A 25326-nucleotide genomic window follows, 5' to 3' on the forward strand; every position below is an offset into this window, starting at 1 on the left:
TGTTTTTCCCTCCTGTTCATTCATTCCCCTAAAATGGATTTGGCTCCTGCATAGAGTGCTGTATGTATATGAACAGATGAGGTGTTCTGTCTTGTATGCATACATACTGTCAAATTGGCAAGGGTGTGCTAAACTAAGAAGGGAGATTCTCCCGTGAGGTTTGATGTCAGCAGGGCTGCTTGGACTGTCAGGGGTGGTGAGAAGGAGTTAATAACTCGAATTGAAATGACCTGGAATGAATGTTAAATCCTTCTAACACCAGGCACAGGTTAATTGGGAAGCCTAGCAGACGATGTGAGATTTCTGACGCAACACACGTTGAATGGAGTGGCAGCATTCCCATATGTCAGCGTAAGTAGCTTACAGCTCTAGGTGGTTTGCGTTGCTCTGGTAAATATTTTTCAGCAGAGACTGCTGAATAATTCAAATCAAAGCTTTCATGGGGAACCGCTCTGCTCTGTGGAGACAAAAAATATCAGAAGGTCTTGATTTCATATGAAAATATTCTGGGAAAAGGTACAAGATCTCAAATCTTAATGGATTATAGAAAGCCATATCTCAGCAGGAGTTTTTTCAGTGGTACTTGTATGTCTCATCTGACTACAATCACAAAAACGTTATGCAAATGGAAGGGAAAATATTATGCCCAGCTCAGTGGGTGGTAATGTTAGACACAGAGAGATCAAATCACTTAGTCTAAGGAGTCACAGAGTGCTCTGGGAGGGCCATAAATAGAATCCCAAAGTCCCAAATTTTGGGCCATCTCTTTTATTGCAAACATGGATGGCTAATTTACACCCAAAGAGTTGCTGTATCACACTTCAGCAGCTAGAGCTTGGTGAAGTAGTATTTGGTGACAGAGCGTCATATGAAAAAAACCCAAGATATTTACTGGCACATTTTGGTACTTCATAGCATTTTACAGATTCTCCTGGTGCGTACCAACCGAAAAGGTGACATACAAATTACTGTGTGTGCCTTTGCACTTTGCGCAACTGAAAAAATCCAGATTTTACACAGTTGACACAAAAGAAATATTTGCTTTTTTATTTCTTAAACAGTAGAAAAGATAAAGTATGTAGATACCTCCTCCATAGAGGTTTGTCCTACTGTGTCTGCTTTCTGACCAGCATAGTATTGCTGGTCAGGGAAATGGGATCCAGATGCCTACAGGGTTAGCTCATCACAGTTTTTCCATCTCCAGCACAAGTATTTGTGTCCCACAGACTGGGGGATTGCAGATACTTCAGTGCCACTGTTGAATTTAGAAGACTTGTTCTGCATCTCTCCAGGTATTCCTTGTGAGCCACCTCCAAATATTCCCGACGGGAAGCACACAGGCAGGCTGTTAGACGAATTCTACTTCGGCTCATCTGTAACGTACAGCTGCGACTCGGGGCACCCACCCCGCGGGGAGGCCTCCATTCACTGCACCACCAAGGACGGGCAAAACGGCGTGTGGAGCGGACCCCCCCCTCAGTGCGGAGGTAGGGTGGGGTGTGCACATGCAGACCCTCAGCACAATCCCCCTGGCCCTGCTGCTGCATATTCAGAAAGACAAGGAAGCCCCTAGAAAACTGCACTTTTTCCCTGCGTGTTCCTCCACAGCAACACTTGCATGTGCTATTTTTACAGCTCTGGTCAGGCAGCCAGGAGGAGGCTGCTGGCACTTCCCCACTGTCTCCAGCAGCCCCATCTAATCTTTCAGTTTGGATCTCTCCCTCAGTGCTTGACATCATCAGGTGCAGGCAGTAGATGGTCTGTAGGAAAATTATTTTCAGACTTAAGTCTAAAAGTCATTGCAACTGTAAAAGGCTTCACAACTGCATTGCTCTGCACAGCTATTCCTGTTCTGAGGTCCTTCACTTCTTTTCCGGACGCTACATGTCCTGTCCCATAGCTCCAGAATGGGTGAAGAGTGTCTGCTGCTACGAGTGCCGACACACACAAAGACACAGTTACCTTTGAGTGTGAGCCAGGCTACGTCATGCATGGCCACAGTGTGGTACAATGCCAACCACATAACACCTGGGAGCCACCCGTGCCAGTCTGTGAATGGGGCAAGTGTTTAAACAGCGCTTTGGGTATTAACCTTCCCAATGCTCTCCCTACTGCACCTTTTCTCAACTCCTTTGAGAAGTGGACTGGCCAGATCTGTTCTCTTTCAAATCAGGAGGGTTTACAGGTTTGAAGGGTTTCAGAGGAGGTCCCAAGGGAAGAAATACACAGGATGGGCCTCGAGGCAGGTTGCGATCAGTCTTCCCTAGAGCTCTTTCCCTTTCCTCTGCTCAGCATAGCTGATGTAGCTTGCAAATTACATGAAGGACCTAACAACCATGTGACAGTGGTAGCCACCACCCTGGTTTCCCTCAGTAAGAGTATGCTACCGGCACCTCCCTCCTGAGATATGTGTGCAGAATTACCTGTTTGGAGACACTGAAAAAATGATGGACATGAGCAAGAGAAGCTATAGAAGGCGGTTTTGTCAAAAGTCTGTCTTACTTAAAGGCTTTGCGTTTGGTTCACTTGAACCTTTGTATCAAACGGGATGTTCTGTTTTTACTTCGTCTTCATTCTGCTGCTGGTGTTGATGTGATTTTCCTTCTCTATTCAGCACTGGCATGCCCACCTCCTCCAGACATTGCCAATGGGAAGCACGGTGGCCAGCCTGGGGAGGCTTTCAGCCCTGGAGCATCTGTTAATTACCACTGTGATCCTGGCTACGCTCTTGTTGGAGAAGCACGGCTTAACTGTACGGCCTCTGGCGCGTGGAGTCTTCCTGTCCCTCGGTGTGAAGGTCCATATGCCTTTCCTGTACTGCTGCTTTTTCCCTGCTGTGCTTCTAGGCAGGTCTGTGGGACAGGGGAGCCTATGGGGAAGGACAGACAGAGCACACTGGTTTCAAGAAAGCAGCACAACTCACTTTCTCTTTGGAGATCAGTCTATTTGTGAATTGCCACCGATGTAAAAGAAACGTTGCTTGTTCGAGTACAGCACTGTACCTCCATATAAATGTTGGTGTAGTCCTCAGGGACAGAACAAATAGTTTAAAAAGAATTTATGCTTAAATGTAATCATGATCTCATGAGTTCTATGTAAGTTTATAGACTCCTTTGCTTTAAGATGAGAAGGGATGCTTTGGGCATGTGGAGAATTGAAAATGGCATTTGTATGATATTAGAAATATATAGCAGGTGGAAATTATTTGTGGAAAACAAGCACACACAAACACTCTAGTTAGCACTTGAAACAGTGGAGGAGGTAAGTGGAAGGTTGTTTTAACAGTTTTTCTGTGTACCTGCAACTACACTTTACACTGCCTATCTTTTGTAGGCAGCACAAAAGAGAGGCTCTGACGTCTCTCATCTTTCTTGACAGCTGGCTGTAATGCACCTACAAGACTGGTGTTTGCTGAGCTAAAGAAGGAGTATGGCAATCAGACTGTCTTCGCAGTGGGGAAGGCAGTAGAATATGTGTGTCGGCCTGGATATGCCAGACACCCGGGAATTCGGCCATCTGTCATGTGTCTCCAAAATCGGACGTGGTCTGCAGCACTGGAATTCTGTAAAAGTATGTTCTGCAAATGCTGAAAAGTCCAAAGACTGTTGGGCTTGGGTAGATTTTTAACACTTTTTGAGGGTAAATCCCTCTAACTTTGTGGGTTTCTTTACTTTCTGTAGTCCAATCTCTGTGTTAGGATTCCTGGGATAAGATTTCACTGCACTATGCCAGTGAACAGGAGAGGTCTAATGCTAGTTGATGTTCCCTTCTAGGGAAGCAATGTGCTAACCCAGAGGCACCACAGAATGGCAGAGTTGTAATTCTGACTGATCTCTTCTTTGGGTCAAAAGTGAATTACACTTGTAAGGAAGGGTAAGTTTTATGATTAGCTAAATTCAGCTGCCAAGTGAGAGCTTAGCAGATTTTAAGTGGCAAAACAGCTTTACACTAAGGAACCTAGTTCCCAGGTGAGAAGTCTGGGTTGCCACTTACAAGGGTTGTGCATAAAGTAAGAAATCCCTCTGTGTAACTACAGGCACAAGTTGATCGGACCTTCTCAGAGAAGATGTGAGGTTTCCGGCCCACATGTTTTATGGAGTGGAGATGTTCCTGTTTGCCAGCGTAAGTAGGTCACAACAAAAGGTTCTTGGGGATTGCTTGCCCCAGTGTTTTTAAGAGAGAGTGGCTAATCATTCAAACCGAAGATCTTATTGCAAAATTTTTCTCATATGCAGTCTGTGCATTTGTAAAACTTTCCAGATTTCTTTCCATTTCATTTTGTTTTTGTTTTATTTTGGATGTTTTTGAAATGTTCCCAAAGGTCTATTATTTATGCTGGTCCAAACTGGGAAAAACATTGCTATTTTAAAGTCTGTATGGCTGGAGAAGTGCTTCTGACTGGTCAGTCAGAACTGTGTGTAGGAATGGCATGGCCAGTCTCTCCCCACTCTGCCTGTGACACAACAGGTTATGGAAAAGGGAGGTAAGAACCGTCCTACCTCCTTCAGAGAGGGACAACAAGGCACGAGGAGAAGCGCCTTGCTGAAGGGCACAGGTATTCCTTCCCAGATGTGCACCTTCCCACCAGACATTCACCCCGCAGATCTCGTTACGCTAGCGCCCAGGAAATTTGGGTCATCTTATCCAGAGACCACTACCACCGAGATGGGGCCGCCGCAGCCGGCTCCTCTCTTGGGGAAGCGTGTTTGTCCTGCAGACCCTGGGCCATTGCTGCTAGCGCTCACTCTAACAGCCGCCCTGTACGCGCCCCACAGCAATCGTGTGCGACCCGCCTCCGGACATCCCCCACGGGAGACACACGGGCCGTCTGATGGATGACTTCCCCTACGCGGCTGTGGTCACGTACACGTGCGATCCCGGCCACCCGCTCATGGGACAGGCCTCCATTTTCTGCACCACGGAGGACGGGGTACGCGGCGTGTGGAGCGGGCCACCGCCGCGGTGCGGAGGTAGGACTCTGCGGAGCACGGGGCTGCTCCGTGCCCGTGTGGCCACAGGCCGGGCAGTGGTGCAGTGAAACTGGTGGAGGGCGAGGGAGAAACCACAGATGTGGGAAATGCTGTACAAAATGTATCAATTTCATATAGCAGCCTCACAAATGTTCCATCTGTAAATGCGGATAATTAGTTATGAGTTGCAGAAGAAAGGATAGTTACAGCAGTGAAGTGGTTGGCCCACATGCAGGTGGGGTACTGTACCCAATGATAGGAAAACAGCTACCCTTACAGAAATCTATTAAAAAGAATTAATGGAATTATTTGTCTTCCTCCTTTGGTTTTTGAAGGTTAGAATATTTTATGTATTGTTTCTTTTTTCTTTTTTCTTTTTTTTTTTGGCTCTTTCCATATTTTTGATCTGTCTTTCCTTCCTCTTCTCAGCGGTGAATTGTCCTCCTCCTCCAACCATTGCCAACGGGAAGCACAACCATCAGTCCTCAGACAAGTTTCTCCCAGGAATGACTGTTCAGTACACCTGCAGGAATGGCTATTCCCTCATTGGGAATGCATCCATTAACTGTACTGCCTTGGGAACATGGAGCCGGCCCCGACCCCGATGTGAAGGTGTGTTCATGTTGGCTTCTTTTATCTTTTCCTGGGCTCTTTCTTCCTTTTTAGCTCTCAGTTTAATCACTGCAGACCAAATCTCCATGAAAGGCACAGGCCGAAGATCCCATAGGCAGGGAGAGCTCCACAGGCCTCTCTGGATTTCCCTGTCTTTATCCCAGTAAGGACTGACTCTCAAGCACAACTGGATATTGATATTTCTGAATGTTTTGTGTGAGTAAGACTTAATAATGTTGAGATGCCTGCGAGAGTGATGGTAAGGTTCTTGGCACAGCTGCTGGCTCGTGTCAGCACCCCTCCACACCCAGCATGGGACTAAATGGTGCTTAATGTTCTTCACTTCCAGCAACTGGCTGCAAAAGACCAGAGATCGAGAATGGAAGAATAACTGGACTAGAGACCATGTACAAACTTATGGACACTGTTGTCTTTGAATGCAATTTTGGCTATGCCTTAAAGGGCTCTCAAGAGTCTCGGTGCCAGTTTGGAGGCACATGGGACCCTCCTGTCCCCATCTGTGAAAAGAGTAAGTGAAAATGAGGCAGTGGCAGCTGGTTTCTCCTGAAGCCACTGTGTGAGTACACCTGGCAGGATGCAGCTGCCTCATTTGGGGGGTAAAAGGATCCCAAGTGCCACTGTCCAAAGGAAAGGAAAAGCATGAAAATGTCTGTCCCCCCGTCTCGATAATCCCCATTCAGATTCCTGTTATATGTAGGGCTTTCACCTCCTAAATGAATCCTGGGGAAGAGAGGTATAGCCAGGCTGTTGTCTGATCGTGTTCACAACCATAGGAAACCCAGAGAAAGCTGTTAAGTAGTACCATAGAAGAAAACTTACATTTCGAATGCTAAGTGAGAAATGCTCATTCATGATGTTAATAAGCTAGAAAAAAATAATGGCAGAAAGATAGCTGTGGGCAGGACAGAAATATAATTCAAACATTGGCATTCATAGTTACTTGGGGAAGGTTAATGGGAAAGAAAGCAAGCTGTTTTTCCCTACACTGTGTGCTTGTGTTACTTCTTCACAAGTTTTGACTTCTCCCTTCCATATAGTGCTGCTGTGTCCTTCCCCACCAAGTATCAAAAATGGCCAGCACCATGGCAAGAATGTGAAAGTCTTCATCCCTGGAATGTCCGTGAAGTACCACTGTGACCCAGGCTACGCCCTCACTGGGACGACACAAGTTTCTTGTCTGCCATCTGGAACCTGGAGCATCCCTTACCCTCGATGCGAAGGTGTGCTTTCAGCGTTGTTACCTAATGTAAAAAGGGAGACCACGATGGTCACCGCAAAAGAGGAACCCGTCAGTGCACTGAAGTCCCCAGCGGGGGCTGCAGCAGCGTGGATCAGGCACGGGTGGGGATTTCAAGGCTTCACGCACACTGTTCTCCATTCTCCTCCTTGCACACCTTTCCCTGAAAGTAGGGGAGAAACAAAGGTCTCTCCTTGCTGCATTTCTGGGGAATTTTGACCCTGGAAAATACAAGGAGGAAAGCCCAAGCCTGGCAGCCGCTTCCCCAGCCCATGCTTTGCTCCCTTTCCTTTTCAGTGGTTGTCTGCACAACCCCAGCAATCCAGAACGGAGCAGTGGCTGGTGAGCGCAGAGCCGCGTACAATCCCGGGGACACCGTGACCTTCCAGTGCCGCCCCGGCTACATGCTGCGGGGCAGCGGCGAGGCCGAGTGCCGGCGTGACGGCCGGTGGGCTCCTCCAGTGCCCGCCTGTGTGCCAGGTGAGCAGGGGCAGAGGGCTTCTGTGCAGCCCCGCACTGCGGCTCGGGCAAGTCTCTGGCAGCAGCTGGGAAATGGAGAGAAGGACGTCCCACGCCAGGGACGTCCTGCTGCCAGCAGAAGGGAGCTCTCCCAGCAGCCAAATAGCAGCAACTGTATTCCCTCGGGGGAGAGAGGGGCACCTCGGCGGTGAAAACAGAAGAGTCTGAGGGTTGTCCTTGTGTGGGAGGGGCCCTGAGGGAGCCATCTCTGCCACATTCACGTTGTCTGAGAAGCAACAGTGTTTGGCTGCGTTGCATGCGCTCCTCCGTCAGATGCAGTCCCTGAAGTGATGTTCTTTCCTCCTCCCCTCTCTTAGCAACGCCTTGTCCTCCACCCCCGGTCATCGCCAACGCAACGCCCAGCGCTGAGCACGGGGACAACTTCACCAGTGGCATGTCCATCACCTACAGCTGCGACCCGGGCTTCTCCCTCATCGGCGATGCTTCGCTTTCCTGCACGGCGTCGGGGAATTGGAGCCTCCCTTACCCGCGCTGCGCAGGTGCGTTTCAGTGTGCTGCCGCCGCTCCCCCGTGCACGCCTGGCTGCCTGGGTGTCCGTCCCACGCACGCCTGGTACTGGGGCAGGCAAAACCTCTGAAACCCACAGGATTTGTGTGTGGGCAGCGGAGAGGGAAACAGCAAGTCCACGTGGTACCCACAGGGCTAAGCAGGATGCTCTGTTCCCTTTAGTGGCTTTAGGAGTAAACTGTCCTGACATGTGAAGTCTTATTGTATGTATATAAAAGTTAGAATGTCTAGGAGAGATATAAATGTCCTTTTTTGGGCTGCTTTTGTAGCAGTGCCTACCAATGCGCTTGCTTCTCTTCATTAGCACTGCATAGCCAGCACTCAGTTCTCCTGTGCCTTTTGTTTCTTGGTAGCTGGATGTGGAACACCAACAACATTATCGTTTGCTGAGCTAAACAAGGAACACAAAAATCAGACAGAGTTTCCTGTTGGGAAGACTGTGAAATACACTTGCCGGCCAGGATATGCTAGACATCCACAAATGCCACCAATGATTACGTGTCTCAAAAATCAAACGTGGTCCGATGCTCAGGAGTTTTGCAAACGTATGTCTTGCAGATGCTTCCATTTTTTTCAGTTGCAGTGTGACCACCAAAGCCTGTAACTCGGTGGATTTTTCTCTGTTTCAGTTCCCTTCTTGGCTGGGGGGAGGGGGGTAGGAGTCCTAGGATTAAAGTGCCACTTTTCCTACTGCATTGACTGAAACAAGTTCACAACCAGCTCTCGTTTTGTCCCAGGGAAAAGGTGTGAGCATCCAGGAGAACCCAGAAATGGCAGAGTTATTGTTACAACGGACCTACTATTTGGGTCAACAGTGAATTACACTTGTGAGGAAGGGTGAGTCCCAGGCTAAGCTCATTTGGCTTACCGAGATGCAAGCAGCAATGTCTCTGTCCTCTCTCTAACTCTTAGGTTCAGCATGGTTTTTAACAAGAAATGAGTGCTTGTGTCCCTACACTCAAAGTCCATCAAAGTCACCTGCTGAGTGTGATGCTTGAGGAGCAATCTGCCTTTGTGTTTGCTATATGTTCTGTAGCTTGTTTCATGCCCATCACGTTGCAGTTTGACCCACCAAGCTCTCATCTGCAGCTGCTGAGAGAGCACAGAAAGCGTCTAAATGTCCAGGGAAAATCTCAGCATCCTTCTGGCATTTTAAGACAGTTTGGCCCTTACAGCAGTTCTGGGCTTTGCAACGGTTGAATTCTAATCTGATTTGTAGGCTAACTGACAACAGAAACGTGGAGAACGGGGTTCAGGTTTAAGTTTTTAAGTGCCAATTAGAGCGAATGACCCTCCGAGTCTGATCTTGGAGTATACAATGGAAAAATTGGGGTTCAATCTGAAAGACTGAGCTTAAAACGGACGTCAGTGAGATGGCCTCTTGCAGAAGACGGAAGGAAGAGGAGAGGCAATGGCAGTTCTCTAGGCCTCCTGGGATTTACTGCCTATGATGACCAAGGAGACCTTTGGGGGAACACACATAAGCTAAGGATCAGAGCCTTAACGATGGCAGTATTCGACGGCAACGAAGGCGAGACTTGCAGGGCGTGGGAGATGAGCGCTCCAAGGACAGTCCCTGCGCGGTAACAGTGACTTTGCTTAACTCCAGGTACAGGCTGACTGGACACGCTCAGAGGCGCTGCGTGATTTCTGGGTCTGGGAAGCGAGTTGTGTGGAGCGGTGACGTTCCCGTCTGCCAGTGTAAGTACATCCCAGCAGGAGCGTGGCAGGGCTGCTGGGGAGCAACCGAGCCGCACAGAGAGATTCAGGTCGGTGCTTTCCTTGGAAAGCATCTTCCAAGCGAGATAGAGAGCACTGCAGCTGAGATGGGGCCGCTGCAGCTGGCTCCTCTCTTGGGGAAGCGTGTTTGTCCTGCAGACCCTGGGCCATTGCTGCTAGCACTCACTCTTAACAGCCGCCCTGTACGCGCTCCACAGCAATCGTGTGCGACCCGCCTCCGGACATCCCCCACGGGAGACACACGGGCCGTCTGATGGATGACTTCCCCTACGCGGCTGTGGTCACGTACACGTGCGATCCCGGCTACCCGCTCACGGGCGAGGACTTCATTTTCTGCACCACGGAGGACGGGGTACACGGCGTGTGGAGCGGGCCACCGCCGCGGTGCGGAGGTAGGACTCTGCCGAGTGCGGGGCCGCTGGTGCCTGTGGGCCGCGGCTGGGCTGTGCGCGGGCAGGAGCGTGCTGCCAAGGAGCTGCTGCTAGCAAAGCGGAGGGAAGGCAGGTGATGGGGACCAGTGGCGTTAGGGCCGGTGCCGTTGCTGCTGGAGGTGCTCTTTGGCACTGCCCAGAGAGGAGGGCCCATAACCACTTGCTCCTAAGCCCAGAGCTCTGCAGAGTCTGGGTGGCCTGGGGCCACGAGCAGTGGGCCAAGGGACACCCATCCAAGCTGTCTGTATTTCTTACAGGCTCTCAGCTTCGCTGAAAAGTTCCCTTGCACCAAGCCATTTATTTTGCAATCCTCTTTCTTATCGCTACTGATGTGAGAATGGTTTTGCGCTCTTCCTCCAGCAACGCAGTGCTCTCTGCCTCCTGCCATTGCCCATGGAAGGCACAGTGGCCAAGCCATGGCAGTTTTTGCCAGTGGGATGTCTGTGAGATACAGCTGTGATCCTGGCTATACTCTCATTGGAGAAGCGCAGCTTAACTGTACATCTTCTGGCGCTTGGAGCACCCCTGGCCCTCAGTGTGAAGGTGCGTTTATCTGCCTTTCTTCCTTTTCCACTTGTGGGTGCCCCAGTGATACTGGGGGTTAATGGAGGAAAGAAATACCAAATGCCCACCCCTTTCTCAGAGAAGATTTCCTTCCTTGCAGCGCTCCTGTGTCCCGCCCCGTTGGCTATTGACAATGGTCAGCATGATGGCAAGGACGGGAAAGTCTACAGCCCTGGAAAGTCTGTGAATTACAGCTGTGGGCCTGGTTATTCTCTTGTTGGAAAAGCCACTCTATATTGCACAGAGAATGGAACCTGGAGCATCCCTTACCCTCGATGCGAAGGTGTGCTTTCAGCGTTGTTACCTAACGTAAAAAGGGAGACCATGAAGGTCATCTCAAAAGAGGAACCCGTCAGTGCACTGAAGTCCCCAGCGGGGGCTGCAGCAGCGTGGATCAGGCACGGGTGGGGATTTCAAGGCTTCACGCACACTGTTCTCCATTCTCCTCCTTGCACACCTTTCCCTGAAAGTAGGGGAGAAACAAAGGTCTCTCCTTGCTGCATTTCTGGGGAATTTTGACCCTGGAAAATACAAGGAGGAAAGCCCAAGCCTGGCAGCCGCTTCCCCAGCCCATGCTTTGCTCCCTTTCCTTTTCAGTGGTTGTCTGCACAACCCCAGCAATCCAGAACGGAGCAGTGGCTGGTGAGCGCAGAGCCGCATACAATCCCGGGGACACCGTGACCTTCCAGTGCCGCCCCGGCTACATGCTGCGGGGCAGCGGCGAGGCCGAGTGCCGGCGTGACGGCCGGTGGGCTCCTCCAGTGCCCGCCTGTGTGCCAGGTGAGCAGGGGGAGAGGGCTTCTGTGCAGCCCCGCACTGCGGCTCGGGCAAGTCTCTGGCAGCAGCTGGGAAATGGAGAGAAGGACGTCCCACGCCAGGGACGTCCTGCTGCCAGCAGAAGGGAGCTCTCCCAGCAGCCAAATAGCAGCAACTGTATTCCCTCGGGGGAGAGAGGGGCACCTCGGCGGTGGAAACAGAAGAGACTGAGGGTTGTCCTTGTGTGGGAGGGGCCCTGAGGGAGCCATCTCTGCCTCATTCACGTTGTCTGAGAAGCGACGGTGTTCGGCTGCGTTGCATGCGCTCCTCCGTCAGATGCAGTCCCTGAAGTGATGTTCTTTCCTCCTCCCCTCTCTTAGCAATGCCTTGTCCTCCACCTCCGGTCATCGCCAACGCAATGTCCAGCGCTGAGCACGGGGACAACTTCACCAGTGGCATGTCCATCACCTACAGCTGCGACCCGGGCTTCTCCCTCATCGGCGACGCTTCGCTTTCCTGCACGGCGTCGGGGAATTGGAGCCTCCCTTACCCGCGCTGCGCAGGTGCGTTTCAGTGTGCTGCCGCCGCTCCCCCGTGCACGCCTGGCTGCCTGGGTGTCCGTCCCACGCACGCCTGGTACTGGGGCAGGCAAAACCTCTGAAACCCACAGGATTTGGGGCGGGGGTAACAGCAACTCCACGTGATACCCTTGGGTCTAAGCTTGCCTCCAGCACACACAGGATGCTCTGAGTGGTGGCATCGTGCAGTATCCTCTCTGCACGTTACCCTGTCTATGCTCTCCTTCAACTGGATATGTCCTCTCTCTTTAGCGCTGCAATGTCCTTTACCTCCAAATATTGACAAAGGAAAGCATAACAGCCAGGACTTGAAAGTTTTCACTCCTGGGATGGCCATAAATTACAGCTGTGACCCTGGCTACTACATAATGGGAGAGGCATCAATTTATTGTACAGATTCTGGAAACTGGAGCCTCCCTCTTCCTCGGTGCGAAGGTACGCTTTTTTTCAGAGAGTTGTGGATAGTTTGGGAATTTCTGTCTTTGAGAGCTGCTAAGACTTGCCATCTCCCTCACTCTTCACAAAATGTTGAATCCTACACTCCTTCCCTCTTCTTGTCTGTTTTAGCCTTTAAAGTTTTAGCTCTGTGTACTCCATATACATTTTAACACCATCGTGTTTAGTTGATAGATATGTCCCAATTTTCCTCTGTGTATTTTCTTTTCCAACAGGTGGCTGTGCTGCCCCTCCAGGCTTACGCTTTGCTGAGCTAACCGAGGAATATAAAAACCAGAGAGAGTTTTCTGTTGGGGACACTGTGCAATACACCTGCCAGCCTGGATACATGAGACACCCTGGAATACCCCCAACAGTAACATGCCTCAAAAATCAAACGTGGTCTGAAGCACTAGAGTTTTGTAAAAGTGAATAGCTCCATCAGTTTGGTGTTGTTTTTTGAAAACTGTCTAAATTACATTCGTGGGTTTCTTAAAGCAGTTCTTTAAAAAATGATTCATACATGGCTTTACTAGTCACATAGTTTTGGCAATTACAGACCTTTTAAAAGTCCTTTTTTATTGGTAGCAGAATGTGGACAGATCTTTAGGATAATATTTTCTCATAATGCATCACAAAATCGAGAGGAGTTTAAAATTAGCCTTGTTCTTTCCCAGGGAAACAATGTAAATATCCAGAAGTACCAAAGAATGGCAGAGTTGTCATTCTGACAGATCTTCTCTTTGGGTCAGCAGTGAACCACACGTGTGAAGAAGGGTGAGTCCCACGCTGCCTTAGCTGACTCTGTTTCCTGAGCTCAGTGTCAAACAACCTACAGTGAAGGGTCCCAACTCCTCTGTGCATGTCATTTTTCCATAGCAAGACAGAAATTGTGTTTTGGTTCCAGTTACATCTTAGTTGCCTGCTCAGGAAGGGAGAAATACCTCTTCTTTTTCCCAGTCTGTGCTTGATAAATTACTTTGCAAACTTCAGTTTCAGTCTGACTTCTCAGATGGCCACCCGGCCGGAGCCGAGTGAGCGCCTGCAGAGCGGAGGCTTCAGCGGTTTTCGAATCCCTCGGGTTTGAGTCCTGGTTTAGCAGTTGGCCAGTCTAACCTGGAGTAATTTGTGATCATTTTTGTTCCTCGCGGATCCAGAATGAAGGAACTCTGTGTCCTTCATTCCCATGGGCGGAACCAGCAGAAACACCTGGGTGACCAGCCAGAATCAGGAGGCTGCAGAAAGAAACCTCTGGGGGTATTGTGATAGTGGAAGTGCACAATCCAAACTAAATGACTTGGTATCAACTGACATTTCCCTCTGTGCCCTTCCAGGCATGAACTAGTTGGACAGTCTCAGAGGCGATGTGAGATTTTTGGAATCCTTGTTGCATGGAGTGGTGCTCCTCCCGTTTGCCAGAGTAAGTACTTCATGTCTAGATTTGGCCCAGAATTGCCAAATGAAGCCCTTAAAATCAAACAGTGGCATTTCCCTAAAATAGAGCCTTGAGGAATAAGGCTTTTTAAGCATAATATTCCTCTAGGATAGTTTTGCTTTGCTTGCTTGTTTGATTTCTTCTAAAAATTTTCTAGATGTGATCTTTTGACCTTTCAGAGTTATGTAGGAAGAGTTGTCAGATCCCAGCAGGGACTCGTCTCTTTTGTTTCACAGATGTAAATAATAAACGAAGAACTGTTTTTCCTACAGTAAGACTGGGATACTGAGGGAAACTGAATTGGGATCTTCCAAGTCCTGCACCATCTTCCAAACTACAAGATTGTCTTGCAGGGTTGGAAGGGAGGAAGAGAAATGCCAAGGTCATTGCAATTAGGATGTGGTCTTTCACTGAGATGGAATTGCTTTAGAAGGCAGGAGCTTGGTATAGTAAAACTGTGTCATGAGAATGATGAAGAGCCCTCATGGATTCTTATGTCATTTAACACATATTCGGAATGGAGTTGCAGTAGTCTGTTTACAGGCACAATGTTTGTAAATAATGTGGTAATCCTAGGGTACATCAAAGAACTAAAAAACCCTGCAATCTTGAAATTATTCTTCTGTGTGTCTCTGAGTACTACCAGTGAAAACACCTCTGAGAACCTCCCTGGGGAGCAGTGGCGGGTTCAGGATGGATTTTATATGTGCATCATCTTCAGTATGCATATGCCTCCCCCTCCGAGATAATGAATTTCTTTTTCAGAGGTGGTATGCCCAGTCCCAAAGATCCAGAATGGGAGAATATCCATTCGTAAAAATCGCTACACATATGAAGATACTGTTAGCTTTAAGTGCCACGAAGGCTTCACCCTACGGGGCCATCATACAGTTCAGTGCAGAGCCGACAGAACATGGGACCCACCTGTGCCAGTCTGTGAATGGGGTAAGCGTCAGCCTGCTGACCTGTTCACGTTGCTGTTTCCTTCCTGACCGCTCCCAGGAACTCACTGAAGCCGAACTTGGCTGTATCTGTCCTGCTTGCTCCTCTTCTCAAATCAAGGCACTTTACTGACTGCCTTAAGGAAAAACAAGAAATTGTTCCTTTCATTTATTACTTTCTTCTCACACAGGAGATGAGCCAGGTTGAAGGCAATGTCGTAAGTATAAATGCAATTTGCTCTTTGCTCACCCTGTTTGTTGCAGTCCATAATCCATGTTCTCCTCGCTCTCTGAAAGTAAGAAACTTCATAGGTTCATGGCAGGAACGATCACAGAAGAGTGAAATTTATTCTGAAATATAAAGGGAGGATGATAGAAAATGAAGGTAAAACTGTACATTGCATTGTTCAACAAAATGTGTATTTTAAACTCTTAATGTTATATCTAGGTGGAATGCCAGAATACTATCATCCTACTGATACTACAACAAAGCCAGGTAGGTCTATCATAAGAAGAGGCAAAACTTGTCAAACACTACCTCCTACCCTGCTTTTTGCAGGGAAGAAGGGTACTTGCACCATTTTACTCTTTTTTTAATCACTCTTTTCAGAAGTCAGCATCACCTTCTCATCTTTTTCCTCTCCTTTCTCAGTGGTAAAGTGTCTGCCTCCTCCAGGCATTACTAATGGGGAACACAGCAGGCATTCCTCACACACTTTTGACATAGGAGCACTTGTGCACTACAGCTGCAAGCCTGGCTTCTTCCTGATCGGGAATGAGTCTATCCGTTGTACAACACATGGAGTCTGGAGCCGTCCCCTTCCTCGGTGCGAAGGTGTGTTCACGCTCTTTTCACTAATTTTTCTTGGCGTTCTAAGTGTGTTAAGCATGCAGTGATATTTGGCTAAGGACTTTCTGAGATGAGCTGTTGCTTTAACAGACTCCACTACTGCAGAAAGAGAGAAGGCTGTGGCCAAACACCCTTCTCTGTGTTGTACAAGGTTCATGATCTAATGGGTTCTTTACACTCTCACTGTCCCCAGTTGGCTGTGCGAGCCCAGGAGTTGGGAATGGAAAAGTAATTGGATTGGAGTCTCTCTATAGACCTGGAGACATCGTTAGGATCGAATGCAACAGTGACAATGGCCCCAAAGGCCTTCGCGAGTCCCAGTGCCAGGCTGGAGGTATCTGGGATCCACCACTCCCCATCTGTGAAACAGGTAAGCATGCATTATCCTTAGATGACTATTCGTTTTGACCTCACCACTCTTCGTAACGTGTGGCAGAATGTAAAGGAGACCAGAGATCCTGAGCCTAGTGTTTAGATCTGAAGAGAAAGACAGAGAGAAAAAAAAGGCAGTAATCTGCCTAGCCCAAGTTTTTCCATCCTTATCTCTGCAGTATCTGCTGTCTCAGTTTCTCAGAAAGAACTCCTTAAAAATGAGCTTAGGCCAGCTTCACCAGCTGTAAAGAACTTATATGGATGTTGTAATAAGATGGTCTCACAAGTGTGAAATCCATATTAGAAACATGAACTATCTACTCTTTTTTATCCGATACATCAGGAAAGATGGTGCTGGGCAATGTTTCATTGTGTAAGAAGAAATTTGACTGATGCCACATGCTTTACAGCCGTTTGGGGTGAAATTAGTGCACAAGGTTGGGCAGGGCTGGCTCTGTACTTCGGTGTCATTGCTGTGGGAGTGACCTTACACGAGTCAAGCATGCATGCTGAAAGCTTCCTCTCTTGACTGTATGAGCTCTGTTTTAATCAGCATTTCTCTCCCTTCAGCACTGCGTTGTTCCAGGCCTCCAGAGATTGCCAACGGGTGGCACAGTGGCCTGGCAACAGCGGTTTTTGCTCCTGGAATATCTGTAAGCTACAGCTGTGAGCCTGGCTTCTCTCTCATTGGGACAACATCCATGTATTGCACAGAGGCTGGAGCCTGGAGCCATCCCGCTCCGGTCTGTCAAGGTGTGTTTGTTTTTGTTGAAGAGAGCCAAGAGGAAAGGACACTTAACATATGACTTGCCTTAGGGAGAGATTTGTGTGAAGACTAAATCTGTATCCTTTACTCCAGAATGTGTTTTAAGAACAAGACCAAATTTACACACTTTTCCAAAACCTGATGGAGTTATAAGGTTGCAAGACCAGTTTTTAAGGCTAGATGAAGGTATTAAATGGGAGCAAACAAGGCTGCAAACATGCAATGTCACTGCTACTCTCTGGCAATCCATCGGGATCCTAATTTCAATGCTGTCTTGTTTGTCTCCCCCGACTTTTCAGTTGTGAAGTGCCTCCATCCTCCAAACATCACCAATGGGAAGCTCACAGGCCACATCTCTGATACTTTTCCCTATGGAACATCTGTGTCCTACAGCTGCAATCCTGGTTATTCACTCACTGGGAATGCTTTCCTTAACTGCACAGTGTCTGGAACTTGGAGCCAGCCTCTTCCTCGGTGTGAAGGTCTGTTTGTGCTCTGTTTGCTTGTGCTGCATGGAACTTGTGGTGGCAGCCATGGCCATACATTTTACTTCAGGAAATGAGATTCCCAAAGAGATACCTGGGCAAATATCCATGTACTAAAAACATCTGCACCTACTAACACTGAATTCCAGCCCCTTATTTTGCTAGAGAACCACTTCCATATCATAGCTAGATAATGTTAATCTGTTAATTCTGAATTTATCCACTTTCCGATATCCCTGTGAAGAGTATGATACTGTAAAGAAGGAGGATGGGAATCTCAAGCTAGTAGTCGGAAGGATACGAGTTCAGTGGGAGGCACTTCTGGAAGACAGTTTTAATTCTTGCATGTGTTTGCATCTCTGCTGTTGTTGCTATGAATGAGTTGTACACTGTTTCCTCCATGTAAGTCAACCTTTTAAGAGCTTCTTTTTTTTTTAACTAGTAGAAACTTTTTCCCTTCCCTTCCCTTTTGTGTCTCTCATTCCCCAAGGGTTTACAGAAGAAACAAAGACAGTGATTACATCTGAGAAACTTTTTTAGTGGATTATCTGTACATTACATGTGAGCCTGACTACTCCCTTATTGGAAAAGCTTCTTTTGTCCTATATCTATGACTTGGCACTTCCGTGTAGATGACCGTGAAGGTCAGTCATTAGGCAAACTTGACTACAGGCAATCTCATGAATGTGACAGGATTCCTTGTATGGCTATTCCTGCACTGGAAACTGGACATTCACTGGAATAAATTCATTGCCAACATATGTCACTTCCTTTGGTAGAGCTGCACCCACCCCAGTGACTCAGGAATAGAAACACACTTGGATAACAATAAGAGGAAATAACGTATGAAATGCTTATGTAAATGAAGTCTTCTGCGAGACTGCTTCATTTAAAAAATTCTCCCTATCACACCACATTCTCATAGTTGTGAAGTGCCGTAACTATTAGGTGTGATGGTTAAAAAAAAAAAAAAAAAGTAAGTAAGTAAGGTGTAAAACAAAGCAGCTTAAAAATTGCATGCCGATGTTACCCCTTCGTTTCCACTGAGAATATTCTCCAGAATTCTTGGGCTTGGATTATCAAACGCGATTAGACACTTGAACGGAAATAACTAGTTCATTTTCGTAGAAAACAGCAGGATAAATAACTTAGATGGCTAGACTAATTAATGGAGACCTCAACTTTGCAAGTGAGTATGTCTAGTAACATACCTGAAGGGCAAAGGAATTTTACAAACTAAAGCGGGTTATAGGGAGTTGATGTAAAGCTCAGAGACTTCTTCACTGCTACACCATTCTTCTCTAAATGTTTTGGTAGCACGGTATCAGCAGAATGTGTCTCTCTAGCAGGCTTCTCCCAAGGTACCACCACTCGGGGTCTCAACAGAGAATGAAGGTAGTGAATCAAAAACACTGGATGAAACAGTGGGTGAATTCTCCTCACAGTTGAAATTAAGGTCAACTACTCTTGTAAGGACAAAGGCACACAGATTGCAGTGGCCAGTAGTTCATCATTACATACCCACTTCTACAGCCACAAAGAAACAAACTACGCTTTGGAATAAGAATTATTTTCTGGTTACTTTCAGAAACAACTCAAGAACAATGCCTTAAAAGACCTGCAACTGTACATCTTGTATGTTGTATTCCCTCCCATTAGACATCCTGTTTTTGTTGTTTTTAATTTCAGAGATCAGATGTATATTCCCAGAAGTTCTAGGTGTTAAGAAAACCATGATGGGAAATACGTATCGACTGGGGGCTAACATCACTCTGGAGTGTGATGATGGTTACATGTTGGAAGGTATCAGTCAGATTCAGTGTCAAGAGGACTTCAGCTGGGACCCTCCTGTACCAGCCTGTAGACTAGGTAAGTGAAATGTAAATGTAAATGAAGTAAAGTTCAGACAAGTGCATGTATTCAGCTTCTGAACTTTCCTTAAAAGATTGCAATGGTTATCTAGACAGAAGGCAGGCAGAAGGCGGCACAAATTCACATTTCTGCTGCTTATATCGAGCATGGATGTGTCTTGACTATTACAATTTGATGCAGTTCAACTAATATATATATATTATTATAAGGCAGAAATATTTATTTTCCTTCTGGAGAAGACTCACCAGTCCCTGCTTAGGCTAATAAGGACGATAAATCAGCTTACAGCTGCTTTGCTAAACTGGAATATTACCTGGTCTATGTTTAAATGAGTTAATTCTTTTCAGTATGTTAATGAATCCTACAGGTGGGAACAGAAACAGATTTCATGAACTTTAGGTGCCCCAAAATATTAAAAGGATAGTTTCTAAACACAGTATTGTTCTTCTGTCTTAGTGAACTGTGTGGCCTGCTCCCAGGATCTCTTAAGTCTGTTTAAATCTGATTTTTACCATGGAAGTAGAAAACAGTAAGATGCTGATTTTACCAGGGCAGTTTCAAGACTGTCTTCCTCACTTGTTCAGCACAGTTTTAGACTTCATTGCTGTTGATATCTGTTTTAAACATGCAAATGCCTTTCTGCATGAAGAAAGTATATGATGATAAGATTTTTAAGAAATCCTGTATTCTAGGCGTTGGCAGTAAAAGCTGATTAAGATTAATAAAGTGGTTAACTACAGTTGAAAAATACCATATTTTATATTAAAATGGTTCGCTGATTTTGTTTTTCTCTTCCCTTTAGCTTCACAGAAGTCTAGGTCAGTAGGCCTAGGTAAGTAGCTTAGAAACATTTTTGTGGCCAGATCTTTAGCTTTATACAGTGGCCTCAGTGCTACTAGTTCCCTCTACTTACTAGAAGAGAAGAGCTGGCTATTTCAGTTGAGCTGATAAGTTTTTTTAAAAAGTAGTAATAGTATGTGTTCCTCTTCTCTCTCAGGAGTTACAGCTGCAGCAGTGCTGCTTCTTGTTGGTGTGGGCATTGTCTGGAAAATTATTTCCAAGCAGAAGGAAGGGTAAGGCAACCTTCTGAACATTCATTCATTTCATTTGCTGTCAAGTCTCAAGTTTTATACAGGCAAAACAATTAAATGAATTATTCGTCAGAATGTGCCTGGATCCTATACATCTTTAACTCAAATGTGCAAATTGTACAAGGCTCAACAACCTGGAATCAATTGTGTGGTTATGTCATTTTACTTCCAAGACTCTCTTCTTAAAAGGAAGTAGATCTTTTACAAACTAGTATCATTTACTACTTTTATTTTCTTCTCTATCACTTAGCTATTATCATACTTATGAAAACTATGGGTACCGTACCCCTGTGGACCATATAACTGAACAGAAATCTTTCTGTGTTCCATAGCAGGTATGGATTTATATTCCTCAACATAAAACATCAGTTATAGTTGCATATCTGAATTGTTCTAATACAGTCATTCAACTAGAAAACTCTTCTCTGAAACTCTATTGCCCTAGTCTTCTGGTGAGATGTTTTGTTGTATAAATAAGAGAACGGGTATTAAACATGAGCACTCTTTATTTTTCTTCATGACACCTTTCAGAACCTATTTTGAATTCCATACACTTCATCTGAAACAGGTGAGTAGATAACTAGATAACTGAATCCAGACACTACCCTCAGCATGTGCATTTCCTTTTCCATAATCTGAAGACATACGTTCATGGGTCAGACTTTCAAACTGTGCCTTGCTTCTGACATACACCAGCTTTTGTTTGTAAGGATTATGGGAAAGCTTGCTCTCTAAACAACTACTTTAACAGTACTGTAGTATGACAAGGACACTGAAATGGGTCTTTTGGTTTTCTGCTTGCTGTAACATTTATTGCAATGGCAGTTTTATTTAAAAGTGAGTCTACTTTCTACCCTGAATGTGTATTGCAGATAACAATTAATCTTCACTGTTATCAGCACGCTGAACATAACCATTTTTGACTACAAAATGTCATCTGTAAACATTAGTTTTGCCTCTTTTTATTTGTAAAGACTGGTTTGAGGAAATCTATGCCGCTGAAAGTACTCTCTCCTAAGTATAAATTATGATATAATCTCCAGATGTTAGTGCAAAACCAAGAGATTCCAATTCAGTTGTAACACCAGTGTGTCTTCTCGTTTTTCACTAGGCAGGAGACCCTTGGTTGCACCAGCCTGGCAGGACTCGTTCTCCACGCAGAAGAAACCGGTTGCAGATTACATGGAAGCTTTGGTCACTTTCTCCGAGACTGCAATTCTGTAGTGAAAAGGGCACTTTGCCACAGAATTAAAGTTATTGCTGCTTCTGCTTCCATTAATCAAACTGCTGTAAGGAGCTAACCACGTTCGAATTGTGCACAGTACAAATGCTGTTTCAGAGAGACTCTTGTTTGTATTCCTGCTGCCTGAAGAATGCTTCCTTTATTTGCAAACTCCTGAGATGACCAAGACACGCAGAAGCATTCCTGCGCCTCTGCATTCAAGTTAGAATTCATTAAACAATCAAAAGATTGTCATAATTTTGCCTGGAAATAGATAGAAATAAATAGTCCAAAAGGTTTTCTATGTTTGGTAAGTGAAAGTGAATAACGGCTATAAAAATGACAGCTCCTGTCACCAGTGGTCATTACAAGCAAGCTACCCCCAAGGACCGGTAGAATGGGGTTTTTTTCCTCCTAGAATAATTCACTCCGAAGAAGAGTCGCTATTTCAGGACGTCAGTTTATCTCCAAAGGCAGCTGTCTCTTGTTTAACTGCATTAACACCACGGCAAGCTTATGCTTATCACCAGCAGGCCTTAATCGGTATTCTCCCCCAGAAACACTCATTTGTAGCCTATCTCTAAGGACGTTTATCCTAATAAAAGCGGAACGTAACACAGCAATTGCTTCGGCTTCTTTCTGTCGCTCAAGTTTCTAGGTTTTATGCCGGTACCGCCTCGCGCGACAACCTCCCTTTGTTCGGCGCAGCGAGCAAAGGCCCCGGCGGACATGCCCGCCCTTCCGGAGGCGCGACCGCCCTTCCGGAGGCGCGACCGCCCCTCTGGAGGCGCCGCCGCCCGCTGAGCGACACGGCCGCGGCTTGGCGCATGCGCCGCCGCCGCCGCCGCCATCGCCATGGGGCCGCCGTGGAGCCGCGGCCTGGAGCTGGCGCTGCTGCTGGTGTCGCTGGGCCGAGCGGCGGCCGAGGGTGAGCAGCGGGGCGCGCTGGGGCCTGCGGCGAGCCGGGCGGCGGCTGCCCCGGGGGCCGCAGGGTGGAAGCGGCTGTGGGCGGCGGTGGAAGCACCCGCGGGCTTCCCGCGACGCTGCCGCCGCGGGCGGAGGAGCGGGAAGCCCGTGCGGCAAAGCCGGGGGGCCCTTCCCGCCCCTGGGTTGTTGGGGGGGGGGGTGTTTTTTCAAAGGCTGAGGCGAACGTAGCTCTGAATTGCTGTTGTGTCAGGTCTTCAAGTTGTAACGGAAATACTCGTGGAAAAGGGACCTGTCCGGGGATCACAGCGCCTTAGATGCGGTTTCGTGAGGCCTCCGTGGCGGCGGCGCGCTGATGCGCTGAGGTGCCGCAGCCTCGGCTTTAATCGCGTGTAAAATCATTCCTGAGCTGCCCTGCCCCTGTGGGTCTCCGCTGGGCCTGGCTTTAAACTCTGCTTTATCATCTTCTGGCACTTGCTTGCTAGGGTGAGACTGGCCTTTTGTCTTAGGAAGGGAAATCGCCCCCCCCCCCCCCGCAGTGTTATAAGTAGGTATTATACAATGAATTAAGTCATTATTTAGCTACAAGGATAAGGCAGGCAATATGGACTGAAGGGAAGTGCACTGCCTAGGCAGAATGCTGAGGAGAAACTTGAGAAAACAGATGAATAAGTAACTTGTGCTGGAGTTGGATGTTAGATGTAATTAAAAGATAAACTATATATATATATTTAAAGAAACAGCTTTGGCTATTAACATCACTTTTTGGACATATCGATGTATCCTTAAAACTTACTAGCTTTCATGCCGTTATGCTTCAACTTGTATTTCCTCTTGTTGATAGAGTTACATATTGTTTTTTCTTTCCTCTTATTCTGATAGACACATGTGAACCTCCAGAAAGATTTCACTATGCAGAGCTCGGGGACAAGTTCAAAACAATGGATAGTTTTCCTGTTGGAACCAGTGTGTCCTACATCTGCCGTCCAGGGTACATGAAAATCCCTGGAAAGTCATCAACTCTTGTTTGTGGTCCAGACCTGCAGTGGTCACCAACAGAACAGTTCTGTACAGGTAGTGCATGCATGTGCTCTTTTCCTTTTTTCCCTTGTTAATTGATAATTTCAGTTATTTCCAGGCTAGAATTAGTATTTTCTAATAATTTATATGAAAAAAATTGAAATGCTATTACTTTATATATATATATTTTTAATGCATGACAGTTTTCTTCAATATGCTAATATTCAGGTCCAGGTCTAAAAAATTAGAAGTTAAAAAAAAAAAAAAAAAGGCTGAAAAAGCTTTCAGCTGAAAAGCTGAAACTTTATGATCTTGACACTAGTGGAAAAGTTTGCATTGCTTTAGTATAGAAAAGATTTCATTGGTACCTGATGAATCTTCAGTAATTAAATGACCAAAACCAAGAAGGAATTGTAGCTTAATGAAAGCTGGAGATATTTTCTGTTTTTCTTTTAACTGCTTCCTGTGCAGGCTGAAGTACTAGGTAGAGTGCTAAATGCACTTTGTGAAGGAATGTGTGGGGGGTGTGTGTGTGTACATATATATTAAAAAATAGATGACTCGATAACTACACACTTTGGAAAAGTAAAACTACTCTAATTACGGCGATACCTCATATACACATACTCCTGGGGAGAGGATAGAATGTCTGACTAAAGTGGTTTAGTTTAGGGACGAATACTGGTTAAATTCCCAGAGAACACTAAGCATGATATTCACTCCTTACAGACTAAATAGTTTGAAATCATAACTGGTGTAGTTGACACTTACGTAGAAAATTAAGCCTTCATAGTTAGTACAAGAGGCAGTAAGTATAACTGCTAGACTGTCAGTGTGTCATCAGATCTTTCAGGTAGTCATCACTGCAAAATAATGAAGGTATCTTTTGGGTGTTCTTTTGAATGCTTGCAGACAGCTCCTCCAAACAGAAAGACTCCTGTGGTAGATTTGTGATTTGAAGGCTGACTTTGAGGGCAGTTGATGCCAAAGACTTAGTCTTTGTATATAACTACAAAAGACGTAAGGTTTTTTGTGTTTTTTCCCCAGAGAGACGATGTCGTCATCCAGGAGACATAGAAGGTGGTACTGTTCATGTGCAAGATCCTGAACTTAAATTTGGTTCAAAACTTACTTTTTCTTGTAAGAATGGGTAAGGATTTTGTTGAAGTGAATGATTATTCTTTCTTTTTCAGTTTAGGCCAGATTTGAACCAAACCCAAATTTTTTACTCAGATTTCATTTCCGTTCTGACTTGAAATGTCTCCTGAATTCTACCTGGAGCAAATTAAACCACAAGAAGTATACTTGTTTAGTATTAGTAACTTTAAGGCATCAGCATTAGTGGGTACGCATCTTAAAACCACAAGACCTCTAGCCTTTTTTTTAATGACTTCTCATTTGTTTTGGTAGAAGAAAATTTTATAAACAAAGCTTCTAGCTGCTTGTTGGAGTAATAAGTGATTTCTTAAGTTCCACCTCTTTAAATATTTCCATCTGTTTAGGTCCAGATTACGTGGAACTGATGAAATTACCTGTGTAATTAAAATGAAAACTGTTGACTGGAGTGAAGATCTTCCTTTCTGTGAACGTGAGTAAATACTACTGTGTTTAAGTTTATATTCAGATGATGGTAGCTTATTAAAAACAGCCGTACAGACCATGCAGTAAAACGAATTTGCTAGTGTAAGAAATGGTTGTGAAAGAGGACTGAGATACACACTGGAGATGTGTATCTGAAGAATGACTACTGAAAAATTTTAGTCATTGTGGTAAGTCTTGAAATTGCGACTCCCTGTTCTAAGCAACCGCAGTTAACTCTTAGTTGTAACTGTAGCTTGTCTTAGAAATGGCTTTATGCCAGATTTTAAATGATATTACTTGAAAATCAAGGATCTTTTTTTTCCTTCTGAGATAAGTAAAGTAACAGTAAAATTCTGTCAACTAATATATTTGATTT

At 46.1% G+C, this 25326-nt stretch overlaps 2 protein-coding genes across 25 annotated transcripts in view; both read left to right on the top strand.

Annotated features, from left to right (window-relative positions):
• CR1 (complement C3b/C4b receptor 1 (Knops blood group)) overlaps positions 1-22048 on the top strand; it is a 28286-nt gene extending 6238 nt beyond the window's left edge. For both annotated transcript variants that reach the window (XM_064497995.1, XM_064497996.1), the window contains 35 exons: positions 263-351; positions 1293-1487; positions 2615-2797; positions 3379-3570; positions 3774-3873; positions 4037-4122; positions 4776-4970; positions 5400-5582; positions 5932-6111; positions 6641-6823; positions 7138-7320; positions 7677-7859; positions 8241-8432; positions 8625-8724; positions 9497-9588; positions 9825-10019; positions 10419-10601; positions 10723-10905; positions 11220-11402; positions 11759-11941; positions 12209-12391; positions 12628-12819; positions 13069-13168; positions 13726-13811; positions 14592-14771; positions 15216-15263; positions 15420-15602; positions 15811-15987; positions 16560-16742; positions 17055-17237; positions 18930-19109; positions 19915-19944; positions 20110-20185; positions 20454-20538; positions 21315-22048. In XM_064497995.1, the coding sequence (XP_064354065.1) occupies positions 263-351; positions 1293-1487; positions 2615-2797; positions 3379-3570; positions 3774-3873; positions 4037-4122; positions 4776-4970; positions 5400-5582; positions 5932-6111; positions 6641-6823; positions 7138-7320; positions 7677-7859; positions 8241-8432; positions 8625-8724; positions 9497-9588; positions 9825-10019; positions 10419-10601; positions 10723-10905; positions 11220-11402; positions 11759-11941; positions 12209-12391; positions 12628-12819; positions 13069-13168; positions 13726-13811; positions 14592-14771; positions 15216-15263; positions 15420-15602; positions 15811-15987; positions 16560-16742; positions 17055-17237; positions 18930-19109; positions 19915-19944; positions 20110-20185; positions 20454-20535 (5146 nt within the window). In that variant the 3' untranslated portion in view covers positions 20536-20538; positions 21315-22048. The remainder of the gene's footprint in view (positions 1-262; positions 352-1292; positions 1488-2614; positions 2798-3378; positions 3571-3773; positions 3874-4036; positions 4123-4775; positions 4971-5399; positions 5583-5931; positions 6112-6640; positions 6824-7137; positions 7321-7676; positions 7860-8240; positions 8433-8624; positions 8725-9496; positions 9589-9824; positions 10020-10418; positions 10602-10722; positions 10906-11219; positions 11403-11758; positions 11942-12208; positions 12392-12627; positions 12820-13068; positions 13169-13725; positions 13812-14591; positions 14772-15215; positions 15264-15419; positions 15603-15810; positions 15988-16559; positions 16743-17054; positions 17238-18929; positions 19110-19914; positions 19945-20109; positions 20186-20453; positions 20539-21314) is intronic.
• Positions 22049-22193: 145 nt separating this feature from the next.
• The window catches only part of LOC112990173 (membrane cofactor protein-like), a 43929-nt gene continuing 40796 nt past the window's right edge, over positions 22194-25326 (top strand). For all 23 annotated transcript variants that reach the window (XR_010385215.1, XR_010385203.1, XR_010385202.1 and 20 more), the window contains exons 1-4: positions 22194-22353; positions 23232-23423; positions 24417-24519; positions 24872-24957. Coding sequence is in view for 2 of the 23 variants with exons in the window: in XM_026111731.2 (XP_025967516.1) it covers positions 22281-22353; positions 23232-23423; positions 24417-24519; positions 24872-24957 (454 nt within the window). In the remaining 21 variants the exon portion in view is untranslated. The remainder of the gene's footprint in view (positions 22354-23231; positions 23424-24416; positions 24520-24871; positions 24958-25326) is intronic.

The sequence above is a fragment of the Dromaius novaehollandiae genome, chromosome 27 (genome assembly GCF_036370855.1).
Source record: "Dromaius novaehollandiae isolate bDroNov1 chromosome 27, bDroNov1.hap1, whole genome shotgun sequence".
Taxonomy (NCBI): Eukaryota; Metazoa; Chordata; class Aves; order Casuariiformes; family Dromaiidae; genus Dromaius; species Dromaius novaehollandiae.